Raw genomic sequence first — 13,436 nt, forward strand, 5'->3', positions numbered from 1 at the left:
AAAGTAGAGTTATGAAGACCAAGGAGAATTCTTTATGGGACAACAAAAAAAGCAAATAAGAATTTAAAAAGACAAAGGCCGGATGCGATGGCTCATGCCTGTAATCCCAGCACTTTGAGATCAGAAGTTCAAGACCAGCCTGGTCCACATGGCGAAACCCTATCTCTACTAAAAATACAAAAATTAGCTGGGCATGGTGGCAGGCGCCTGTAATCCCAGTTACTTGGGAGGCTGAAGCAGGAGAATTGCTTGAATCCGGGAGGCAGAGGATACAGGGAGCCAAGATGGTGCCATTGCACTCCAGCCTGGGCAACAGAGCAAGACTCTGTCTCAAAAAGAAAAAATAAAAGAATTTTAAAATAAAAAGAGAGAAAGAGAGAGAGGAACAACAACAACAAAAAAATCTGGGATAGTTTTATCCAAAAGGGCAAAGGCAGGAATAGTCTCAAAACAGGCCTTTGTGAAACAGTCTAAAGATACATTGAAGAGAACAATTAGGATTCTTTCAGCAGGATCCAGAAATCCATCACCAAAGTTTGGGCCAGAGATCAAAGATGGATTTAATTTGGGCTCAAACTTCTCCAGAAATCAAAAGTGGAGATTAAAAGAAATAGATTAATCTGAAAATGGAGAATAAAGAGAATGTGAAATAGCTATAATCCCTAAATTCAAGACCTAGCTACTAAAGGAGTATTCAGACCAAAGGCACTGATGACCATCCAAGGGTAGCTGTTTGGTATTTTTCAAATGAGCCAGTACAGTTCAGCACTGCCCAAGAGAAATATAATGGCATTCATCAGAGTGAGAGCATATGTAATTTAAAATTTTCTACTGGCCACATTTTTTAAAAAGCAAAAAGGTTAGTTGCGCATGGTGGTGCATGCCTGCAGTTCCAGCTATTCAGGAGGCTAAGGTGGGAGAATCACTGGAGCCCAGCAGTTCAAGGCCACAGTGAACTATGAGTCCACCACTGCCCTCCAGCCTGGGAGACAGAGCAGGACCCCATCTTTAAATTTAAAATAAAATTAATAAAACTTTAAGAAACTAAAAGAAATGGCTGAAATTAATTTAATAATATACTTTTAACCAAAGTTGGAAGTTTCATGTACCAAAATGTTACAATTTCAGTAAATAATCAATATGAAAAAAGTCTTGAGATATTTTACATTCTTTTTTCTTCAGGCTAAGTCTTCCAAAATCCTTCCTTTTTTTTTTTTTTTTTTTTTTTTTTGAGATGGAGTTCTGCTCTTGTTGCCCAGGCTGGAGTGCAATGGCGCAATCTCGGCTCACCGCAACCTCTGCCTTCTGGGTTCAAGCAATTCTCTTGCCTCAGCCTCCCAAGTAGCCCTGGGATTACAGGCATGCACCACCATGCCTGGCTAATTTTGTATTTTTAGTAGAGACAGAGTTTCTCCATGTTGAGGCTGGTCTCAAACTCCTGACCTCAGGTGATCCGCCCGCCTCGGCCTCCCATAGTGCTGGGATTAAAGGCGTGAGCCATCGTGCCCGGCCCCTTCGTATGTTTTATACTTTACAGCACATCTCAATTTGGGTTGAACATACTTCAAGTGTTCAAGAACCACATGTGGCTTGTGGCTATTATATTGGACAGTACAGATATAGAGTATACATATGTACATATGAGGTCTAAATATCATATATATTATAAAGAAGGCTTACCTACACAGCACACAAATGATACTGTAAGTTCCTACCTTCAGTGAAGTTTAATCATGCATTGGAACTTTCTGTAAGTGCTAAACTATAGTGGGTTGAGTAGGAAAATACTAGATAAACAGAGGTAGTAAAGAAAGGCTGGAATCTTGGAATACAATCTCAGATATAGAAATACACATTATTGGCTGGGCGCGGTGGCTTACACTTGTAATCCCAGCACTTTGGGAGGCCGAGGCAGGTGGATCACGAAGTCAAAAGATCGAGACCATCCTAGCCAACATGGTGAAACCCCGTCTCTACCAACAATACAAAAATTAGCCAGGTGTGGTGGCGTGTGCCCATAATCCCAGCTACTCAGAAAGCTGAGGCAGGAAAATCGCTTGAACCCAGGAGGCAGAGGTTGCAGTGAGCCAAGATCACACCACTGCACTCAAGCCTGGAGACAAAGCGAGACTGTCTCAAAAAAAAAAAAAAAAAAAGAAAGAAATACACATTGTTTTTTACCTTGGGCACAGCAGTGAAAAGACAACTTGAGTTCAATCTACTAGGTGAGACAAAGAGCTGCATTACATTTTCCACAAGAAATGGTGCTAATTATTTCACAGTGAATATTAATATAGTACCATAGTTCAATAATGAAACAGAAATGAAAAGGGAGAAAGAAAAACTTACTTAAATTTGTAGCTTTCTCGCTTATTATTCACAAACCCATCTGCCAAATCACGTGGTAAGATAATTTCCAAGCTAGGTATTAATTTTTCATCTTCATCTATGGAATAAATCTGCAAATGTGAAGACAACAAATGGACATAAAATGGTGAAATTATGGCTTGAACTATGACCATGTTATTATGACTTGTAATGATATGAAAATTATAGTCTTAAGATTAAAAAGTCATAATATCATATAATTTGAATAATTTTTCTCTTTGAACTGTGTGTAGATTCAGACAAACATATGGAACTGAACCAGAAGTAAAACTGTAATGCTGTATCAAAGTCAGATTATCTTTGAATGATCTAACATTCAAATATGTATATTTGAATATCTCTGTTATTATTGTTATTGAGAAACTAATGGCCCTGAAAACAACATTTTATCTAAATATTGCTTTAGTATTATGTATCAGGAGTTAACATTTTACTACAATCAATAAGCATTTCTGAGCATTTACAAAATACCAGAGATAAAAGGACTAGGTTTGGAGCCATCTCAGATAGCTCACTAAGAATGCTCTAATTCAAGTTATGTTCAAAGAAGCCTAAGGTTCCATGAGACATTTTCAGGCATTTGATAAGAGAGATGTGGCTTCAAAAGATACATGTAATTCATGTATTTGATGTCATTTTCAAGGTTCTCATTCCAGCTCATCTACTAATTAGCAAGTGACCTGAGAGAAATCCTTTAGCCTTTCTAAGCTGATATGGAAATACAGGGTCTTAACCAACATCCTTAGGACTGTAAAATTCTCTGATTCTCTTCCTGGTTTCCTACTCCATCATTTATTGGCCAGGAAAATTAAGAGTCAAGCCTATAAAGAGGTCATGTAGAATAAATAAAAGCATAAGATTTGTTGTCCCAAGACTTGGGTCCAACACGGAGCTCAATTTACCAGCTGTGTGACCAGCCACCACTTTCAGAATTGAGGTTCCTTATACATAAAATGAGGAAAACAGAATTACCTCCTTTACAAGATTGCTGTGGGGATCAAGTGATGTAATGGAAATGGAAGTATTTTGTAATGCACCATTGGAAAAAAAAAAAGTCATTAGATTAAAAAAAAAAAAAAAAAAAACTTCTTGTCTTTTACCAGGAAATAAAATTCTTTCTAACAGGCAATACTTCCTGTTTAAGACCCATTTAGATACTTGGTTATGGGGAAAAAGTCATATTCCTAAGCAAGTAAAAGCCTACCTAAATCTCCAGAAAGTTTGAATAATTTCCTAAGTATATTTTTACTGAAACTTCTCGTTTAAAATGTGAAGAACTCATGCAGAAAAGTCATTACATAAAATAAAGTATTTGTAGAACGCAATGGCATCAAGTTCAAGGCTTTCTGGCTAGGTTTTCTCAAGAGAGATTTAAAAAGTATATCCTGTTGGGCACTACATTAAAAAAAAAAAGTTTTATAGCTAGACAGGTGAGTGAAGGGGGTGTATAAGACATGAAACATACAAGAGTGAGGAGTTACACCCATTTTCTAAAATTCTATATTTCTCTGCTCAGCAGACAGAAAAGAATATTAACTGCAGTTAATGACCCTCCACTACTCTAATTAAGACACTCTTTGAGGCCTTAAGAAAAGTCCCTTAGAACCAGGTCACTTGTTTAGTGTAATATTGGCTTTCTATCCTTAGTCATAAAAATATTATTTGAGACAGGGAAGTTTTTTTTTAGAAGACAGAACAAATGCAAGGATGAATATGAAAATGTTTTGAAATGTATAAAGCACTGTACAAATGAAAAGCATTGCCACTGTTAAAACTAGCAGAGATTCATTTTAAATATCCTTTTTATTAATCTGTTATTATAATTTACTTTATGATGCCTTAAAGAATAAAAGTAATACAAGTACTATTATTCTTTACTCTAATAAAAGAATACAAGTAATGAAGCTATAAAATGAAGAGAAAGAAAAAAATACCTTTGAGTCACTCTCAATTTAATACTACAAAAAGCATTTCTAATCAGAGAAAGAACTCTACAATCTTTTGTGGACAAGAAGATATGGCATTAAAATGTGGGGTTTTTAAGGGAGAATAGGGATATACTACTTCAATATTTATTCATTCCAATTCTCTTTGTGTGTGGGGGGGACACCTAAAAATGTGACACCAAGAATATGACACCTAAAACTACTTCCTGGAGAATCAAACAATCCACTCTACAGACTCACTAAAGAAATACAAAATGAGGTACGTTAAAATATCCAAACACTGCATTTTAAGAGAAAAGAAAGTTCAATATTAAATACAAGACTCTCCATCCACTTCCCTGAGCTCCCCTCCTACCCAGCCTGTCTCTTGACCTTATCCCAGCTTCGGCTCTGAGTGCTGAGTCCATGTAGATAAGCTCAACAGTTTAAGCTAAGAATCTGGGGGGAAATGTTATGTATAATACACTCTTTACACATGATGCACTCTAAAAAGAAATGCATGTAAGTGATTATTAGTTAGAGGAGAGAAAATAGGAAGATACCCATGGTCCTTTCTACATTGTTTTATTCCTATTCTAAATACATAAATTATATGAGGCAAAAGGTTAATCATGAGATGCTATGATGTTCCACATAGACATATACACAGTATATATGGAACAGAAATACAACATTATTAATAGGTTCACTCCATATATTCACAAATATGATCCAAATTGCCCTTGCCTAAATTTTCACTTTGGGGGGCAAAAAAGGTTTCTGAAAAGGAGACAGCTTTGAAATCAAAAATCCTTAATTAAAATTACAGCTCTGCTGTTCACAATAGCAAAGATATGGAACCAATCCAAATGTCCATCAGTGATAGAGTAATGTGGCACATATACACTACAGAATACTATGCAGCCATAAAAAAAGATGAGTTCATGTCATTTGCAGGGACACAGATGAAGCTGGAAACCATCATTCTCAGCAAACTAAAACAAGAACAGAAAACCAAACACCACATGTTCTCACTCATAAGTGGGAGTTGAACAATGAGAACGCATGCACACAGGGAGGGGAACATCACACACTGGGGCCTGTTGCTGGGTCAGGGGCTAGAGGAGGGATAACATTAGGAGAAATACCTAAAGTAGATAACAGATTGATGGGTGCAGCAAACCAACATGGCACATCTATACCTATGTAACAAACCTACATGTTCTGCACATGTACCCTAGGACTTAAAAGTATAACAAATTTTAAAAAATAAAACAAATGTTCTAAAATTGAAAAAAAAATTGCAGCTCTGCCACTCCCCAGCTGGGTACCTTGGTCACATTATTTATCCTGAAACTCAGTTTCTTAATCTGTAAAACGAGGAAAATGACACCACTCTTGCAGGGTTCTTTTGAGAGTGAGAGATAATGCAGGTAAAGCACCTGTCAGGTGGCCATTTCTCAAGATACATAAGAATGACTATGCTCCCTTCTAGGCAGAAGAGAGGATGTTTTGAAACATTTAAGAAGCACACAAAGTGCCGGGCGCGGTGGCTCACGCCTGTAATCCCAGCACTTTGGGAGGCCGAGGCGGGCGGATCACGAGATCAGGAGATGGAGACCATCCTGGCTAACATGGTGAAACCCCGTCTCTACTAAAAATACAACAAATTAGCCGGGCGTGGTGGCGGGCACCTGTAGTCCTAGCTACTCCAGAGGCTGAGGCAGGAGAATGGCGAGAATCCGGGAGGCGGAGCTTGCAGAGAGCCAAAGACGAGATGCACCGCTGCACTCCAGCCTGGGTGACAAAGCAAGACTCCATCTCAAAAAAAAAAAAAAAAAAAAAAAAAAGAAGCATACAAAGTGTCATTGCTCAGAGTCAGGACAATGTCTTAACCTTTTTTATACCTTTCTGAATTTAGCACACTAGAGGAAGCACCTAGTAAATATTTAATTGTTTCTGAATGAAGTACACATGCGTATTCTTTGCGTCGGGATGCTTAAGCATCTGCATAAATCTATTAATACAAGGAGTATACGTAAAGGTTCACGTTTATGTTGGAGAATAACAACAGAGTCAACAAGTTACTGAGGCCTCACTGCTTGCAAAGTACTACATATGTGTATGCTTTGTGCATTTGTGTCTATCTATATTTGTATTATTTCAGAGGTACATAAACATGCATCTCTTGCTTGCACGTTTTGCCCGAGTGCCAAAACGTACCTTTGAGTGTGTCTGCATGTGCGGTGCTGCGTGAGTTTCCCAGAAAGGTGCAATAAGTGCTTATGTGCAGTTGAAGCGCACGCTGTACAGGCATACTGAACATGCACTAGTCTGCCCCCGCGTGAACACGTGTGCCTGGGTGCAAAAAAATATGGCTTTGTGCCGGGTCTGCGCCGTGCCAGGTGGGAGTGGCCTAGCTGTCGGTCGCGTCGCTGACAGCAGGACAGCAGTGTGCGAGGGTCTTCGCGGCTGCAGGGCTCCTCGGTCAGTGTGTGCGGGATCCCGGGAGGCCTCGGCGCCAGCCAGCAAGCCCCTCACCTCCGCCCAGCCCCTTCGCGTGCCGCCCGACCCCAGCCCAGGAGGCCCGCCGCGCCGGCGCCCCGGAGGCTCCAGCCCGTACCCCTTGTTGGTGCTTCCGGACAGGGGGCTTCACCCTTGCGAATATCTGGATCGTCTGCTTCACCATCTCCTCCCTGGCTGCAATGACCCCTGACCTCTCTTAGGCCCTGGTTGCCAAAACTAACTCCCACCACCTCCGGCGACCCACAGTCTTAGCAACAGTAGCTAGGGACACTACCCAGTGAGCACCGTGGCAGCCAGGATCCCACCTCCTCCCTCTAATTGGTCGCTACCCAAAGGAAGGCACTAAGGGGCGGGGATTGGGCGGGGCTAGGGCGGGGTGGGCGAGGGGGGGCGCTGCGCATGCGCAGGAGCGAGTGCCTGGGCTCTGGGTTTTGCACCAGACCCGGCCTGGACAGCGTGGTTAAAGGGTAACAACCACCATGCTTTGCCCTGCCCCGCTCATTCACCCATTTTATTCTCTATGCCCTTGCCTTAAAAAAAAAATACAGCATTGGGCCGGGCGTGGTGGCTCAGGCTTGTAATCCCAGCAGTTTTTGGGAAGCCGAGGTGGGAGGATGGCTTGGAGCCCAGGAATTTGAGACGAGCCTGGGCAGCATAGTGAGATCCCGTCTCCATAAAAAATACAAAAGTTAGCCAGGCATGGTGGCGCGCCTGAGAGGTTGAGGCAGGAGGATAACTTGAGCCCAAGAGATTGAAGCTGCAGTGAGCCGAGACTGCAAAACTGTTCCGGCTCACTTGGAGATCACAGTCTGAAGAAGGAGACAGATTTTTTTTTTTTTTTTCCCCTTCACAAGGTCTTTCAAGTGACAAGGAGACAGATTTTCAACAGGAAACCAAAACCAAGGAATACAAGCTGTGCTATGATGGAATTAGAAGTAGGGCTAGCTCTGTTTTGGAAAAGGATAAAACTGGATGAAAGGGACTGTTTCCCACACAACGGTCAGGGCAAGAAAGGATGAGCTCTTCAAACACTGTTAGCACATGAAAAGATAGTCAACATTATTATCCACGTGGAAAATATAAATTAAAACCACAATGAGGCATCACTATTCATCTATCAGAATGGAAAAAAAAAAAAAAAGTGGCAACACCGGATGCTGGCAAAGATGTGGAGAGACTGAATCAGTTGCACTTTACTGGTAGGAATGTATAATGTAAAACATACACTGTTTAAAGGTACAGACACTCTGGAAAATAGTTTGACAGTTTCTTACAAAACTAAAGGTGCAACTACTCTAAGACACAGCAATTGCACTCTAGGGCATTTATCTCAGATGAATGAAAACGTGTGTTCACACAAAAACCTGCATATATGTGTTTATAGTTTTAGCACCTTTATTTGTAATAGCCCCAAACTGGAAAAACCCAGATGTTCTTCAGCTGATGGTTTAAAAAAAGTGGAATACCATTCAGGTATTAAGAAGGAAGGAAGTGTTGATACATGTAACAAATTGGATAAATTTTCAGGGAATTATGTTTCATGAAAGAAGCCAGACTCAAAAGTTAAATACTGTATGGTTCTATTTGTATACCATTTGTGAAATGACAAAATTATAGACATGGAGAGAAATTACTGGTTGCCAGGGAGGTGTGCAGGGTTATAAAAGAAATCCTTGTGATGGGCTGTTCTGTGTCTTGACTGTGATGGTGGCCACAGAAATCTACACACGTGATAGCATTGCATAGAACAAATTACACACACGTTCAAATAAGCACATGTAAAACTGGTAAAAGTCAAATAAAATTGAATAAGATTGATGGATTGTATCAATGTCAATTCCCTGATTTTGATATTGTACTATAGTTATACAAGATGTTACCACTGGGGAAAACTGGGAGATGGGTATACGAGTTCTCTCTGTATTATTTTTTTACAAAATAAAAAGTTTATTAAAGACACCCTTTTTTCTTTCCTTCTTTCTTTCTTTCCTTCTTTCCTTCTTTCTTTCTTACTTACTTTCTTTCTTTCTTTCATCTTTCTTTCTTTTTTTTTGAGACAAGGTCTTGCTCTGTCGCCCAGGATGGAGTACAGTGGCATGAACACGGCTCACTGCAGCCTCAACTTCCTGGGCTCAAGTGATTCTCCTGCCTCAGCCCCACAAGTAGCTGGGCTTGTAGACGTGCGCCATCACACTCAGCTAATTTTTGTATTTTTTGTAGAGACAGAGTTTCATCATCTTGCCCAGGCTGGTCTTGAACTCCTGAGGTCAAGCAATCCACCCACCTCAGCCTCCCAAAGTGCTGGGATTACAGCCATGAACCACTGCACCCAGCCTAAAGACTCTTAAGAAAACAAAAAGACTAACTAAAGATTGGGAGAAAACTTTTGCAAAACACATATCTTGATAAAAGGACTTGCATCCAGAATATATACAAATTCTTAAAACCTAATAATAGAAAAACAAACAATTCATTTGTTTAAGGTGAAGGGAGGGTGCAAAGATTTGAACAAATGCTTCACCAAAGAGGATCTATGGATGGCAAATAAGCACATGAAAAATATGCTCAATATCATTTATCATTAATGAAATGAAATTAAAACCACAATGAGATGCCACTACACATCTCTTAGAATGGTGAAAAATAAGAAAATAAAACTGACAATACTAAGTGCTGACATGGATGAAGAGCATCTAGAACTCTCAAACATCACTGATGAGAAAACAAGAGGAACCAGTCACTTTGTAAAATAGTTTTGTAATTTCTTATAAAGTTATACATGTACTTACCATATGACCCAACAATCCCACTCTTAGTTATTAACCCAAGTGAAACGAAAACTATGTTCACATAGAAACCTAAGCATGAATGTTTATAGTGGTTTTATTCACAATTGCCAAAAACTGGAAACAAAGTAAATGTTCTTCAGCTGGTAAATAGATAAACAAACTGATATATCTATGCTATAAAAAGGAATGAATTACAGATGCCTACGACAACATGGTTGAGTCTCACATTTATTATTAGTGAAAGATAACCAGACTCAAGGTTGCATACTTTCTAATTCCATATACATATATGGAATTATAGATATATAATATATATCTAGTTTATATATAATATATAATCATTACTTATATATTATATATTATTATTTATTACATTATATATAATATAAAATAATATATAATATAAATATATAATATAATTATACTTATAATTAATTATATAATATATAATATATGTCATATATGACTACATAATATATACGATATAATGTCATATATAATTATATATACATATATGACATTCTAAAAAAAGAAAAACTGTAAAGATAGAAAAGAGATCAGTGGTTTCCAGGTGCTGAGGGTAGGAAAAGGGGTTGACTGCAGATGAACATGGGAGAGTTTTTGGGGGGTGATGGAACTGTTGCATATTTAGATTGTGGTTGTGGTAACATAACTATATGCATTTGTCAAAACTCATAGAACTATCTATACACTTAAAAGACTGAATTATACTGTATATAAACTGTACCACAATAAGAAAAGCAAAAAAAACAAAAAAACAAAAAAAAAAAGAAGAAGATTGAATATGAACAGGTGCTGCAATATCAGGAATGGAGAAGAAGAGAGAACCAGGTATTTATTACATAGACTTCAGGGCTTTTTCACCTAGCAAGGAAGAGATGACTCAAGATTGGGTGCAGGTATTCACCTGGACAGGCAGAATAGATGGGAGTGGGGAAAAGGAGGAAATAAGGAGTTGGGGACATGTTAAATTTCAATTGCTTGTGGGACTTCAGAAGTAGCTGGATAAGGTTTAGGAGTAAGTTATGGTGGAAATATAGGCTTGGGAGTCATCATGAAGTTTTTTCCAGAAAGTGACCAAGTCACTCACGAGCACCGAGGTTGAAATCCTAACACGGATGGTGGGAGGTGGAAGAGGGGCTGCAAAAGAAGTTGAAGGAAGCAGCCAGAGAGGTCTGAGAGAGAGAAAAGGGAATGTTATGCCATGGAGGCCAAGGGAAGAGGACATTTTGAGAGGAAAGTATTCAACGGTGTTGAATAGTAAAGACGATGCACTGAAAAACACCCATTTCATCCAGCAACTAGAAGGTCATTAGTAATGTAGATTTCAGTGGAGTAGCGGAGTCAGAAGTTAGGTTGCCAGAGGCTGAAGAGTGAGTGGGAAGTTAGGAAGTGGAGGCAATCAAGACAGGCTACTTTTCACAGAAGCCTGGTTGTGAAGAATTGTAAAGAAGCAAAACACAGGTGAGAGCTAGAGGAATCCAGTGTACCAGTGGTCTTTGTCCATATCCAAAGGGGTATATCTAATAAAGAAGGAGAGGTTGACGGTATAGGGAAGAGAGAAGAGAATAGGTGTTTTCCCCAGATGAGCAATTGCACTTTACTAAGAGGGTGTAATGGAAGGTGAAAAGGCCAGGGAGCCAAGGGTATTCACAAAGGAGCATTTTAATCATGAAGTCTAGGCTGCTTAAAGATACTTGTGGTCTTTGGAGGAGTGTTGCAAAAGGAAGGAGGGAAATCTATGGGTCCAGGATATAGGACCTTTAACAATTCCTGTTTTGAGCTCTGTGTCATACGATTAAATGTTTTGATGGAGAGAAAATGTGGGTTCCAATCCTGCATCTGTCATTCCCAAATCCTGTGTTCATCTTTACTTGTGTGCCCTCGGGCAAGTAATTTGTGCTTTTAAGTCTCAGTTGCCTCATCCAATAAAGGAAGATAGAGAATAACAATAGCTACCTCATGGGGTTATCATGGACATGCCATGTGGGCATTAACATGGTTTCTGGTGAATGGAGAATGCTCATATCTAAAGGGTTCTGACCTGTGGATTGAATTCCTTTGATTGTAAACACCTTCTACAGAGCAGAAACAATGGCATACATATGCATATAAGACATATTGGAGATTGCAAACTCAAATGTCTCCTGGGTCCAAACCGATTATGTAAATTCATCAAGCAGACAGGCATACGATAATAGGGAGTGTCATGGTGAACTGGAGACTAGTGCCCCAGCTAAAACCATTCACATTCAAACTGGTTACAGCACAGTACTGCCTAAATAAAGCACATTTGCAGGACCGTACTTCAACCCCTTTTTCTGTTTCTGGTATAACTGACCTCAGTAAATCCCAGACCCACTGCCTCTGACAGGTTTACCTAAATCTCAAACAGATGGGTGAAATGGGTACAAAATAGGTTTTGAGATTAAATCTGCAAGTCACAGTGTCTTTCCCACCCCTGAATTTATATTCAGTGTTATTATTTGTATTTTATCTGCTTGTTTAAATGTGAGAATTAAGATGCTTTTCAACTATTTAAAAGATTCTTGAACTTTGCAGTTGCCAAAATAACAGATAATTGTACCAGACAAATTAGCCAGGGTTTATAAACCTCAAATCTGAAAGAAATTAAGCTATGCCTGAAATGAATTAGTCTATAGGCAAGTTAGTTGGATTTGTTTGCTTGTATGTTTTGTTTTTTAAAAAATGAAACTATGCTCTCACACTAGTTCTCAAATACCTCTTTAGCTGTTGCTGCTACAACTATAAAATGCATCATTTTATTTTATAAGTCTGAAGAGGGACCAGTAAAAATTTCATGGGCTGTAATTTTGATATAGAATATGTACATAAAATTACCTAATTGCAGTAAATTCCCCCCTCCCCTAGTTTATCCATGGCTTTGGGGAATTTATGTTTTTGCTTGTTCAAATATCTTTCATGGTCGCAACATGACTGTCCCCTCCCACCCTCACCATTATAAGGTGAACAACACTTTCCAGACAGGGGCTGGAGGCTTCACTAACAAGAGAGAAAACGTTTGACTGGGGTCTTCTTTTTTTTGAGACGGAGTCTCGCTCTGTCGCCCAGGCTGGAGTGCAGTGGCACGATCTCCGCTCACTACAAGCTCCGCCTCCCGGGTTCAAGCCATTCTCCTGCCTCAGCCTCCCGAGTAAGCTGGGACTACAGGCGCCTGCCACCTTGCCCGGCTAGTTTTTTGTATTTTTTTAGTAGAGACGGGGTTTCATCTTGTTAGCCAGGATGGTCTCGATCTCCTGACCTCGTGATCCGCCCGTCTCGGCCTCCCAAAGTGCTGGGATTACAGGTGTGAGCCACTGCGCCCCGCCTGCCCGGAGTCTTCTTTTGATAACTACCTCCAAGAAGCAAGGCCAGTAATCAGAAATTTGCTGCTTGTTAATACATAGCAATATTAATAGAACAAAAGTCAACTGAGGCTGGGCACAGTGGCTCACGCCTGTAATCCCAGCACTTTGGGAGGCCGAGGCGGGCGGATCACTTGAGGTCAGGAGTTCGAGACCAGCCTGGTCAACATGGTGAAACCCTGTCTCTACTAATACACAAAAATTAACCAGGTGTGGTGGCACATACCTGTAATCCCAGCTACTGGGGAGGCTGAGGCAGGAGAATCACTTGAATCTGGGAGGCAGAGGTTGCAGTGAGCCAAGATTGCACCACTATATTCCGGTCTGGGAGACAAAGTGAGACTTCGCCTCAAAAAAAAAAAAAAAAAAAGAATCAACTTATGTAAACTGCCCCTTTATAT

The 13,436-nt window shown here is 39.8% G+C and overlaps 1 protein-coding gene across 2 annotated transcripts in view; it reads right to left on the bottom strand.

The window, feature by feature from the left end:
- The window catches only part of KIF6 (kinesin family member 6), a 382,690-nt gene extending 375,577 nt beyond the window's left edge, over positions 1-7,113 (bottom strand). The window contains exons 1-2 of one of the 2 annotated variants that reach the window (XM_033217053.1): positions 6,937-7,095; positions 2,350-2,459 (exon numbers count right to left, since the gene is read on the bottom strand). In XM_033217053.1, coding sequence (XP_033072944.1) covers positions 2,350-2,459; positions 6,937-7,002 — 176 coding nt within the window. In that variant the 5' untranslated portion in view covers positions 7,003-7,095. Of the gene's footprint in view, positions 1-2,349; positions 2,460-6,936 lie in introns of both variants that reach the window. The other variant, XM_033217052.1, reaches the window with a different exon arrangement.
- Between the last annotated feature and the right edge of the window lie 6,323 nt (positions 7,114-13,436).

This window comes from Trachypithecus francoisi, unplaced genomic scaffold, assembly GCF_009764315.1.
Source record: "Trachypithecus francoisi isolate TF-2019V2 unplaced genomic scaffold, Tfra_2.0 Lachesis_group10, whole genome shotgun sequence".
Lineage (NCBI taxonomy): Eukaryota > Metazoa > Chordata > Mammalia > Primates > Cercopithecidae > Trachypithecus > Trachypithecus francoisi.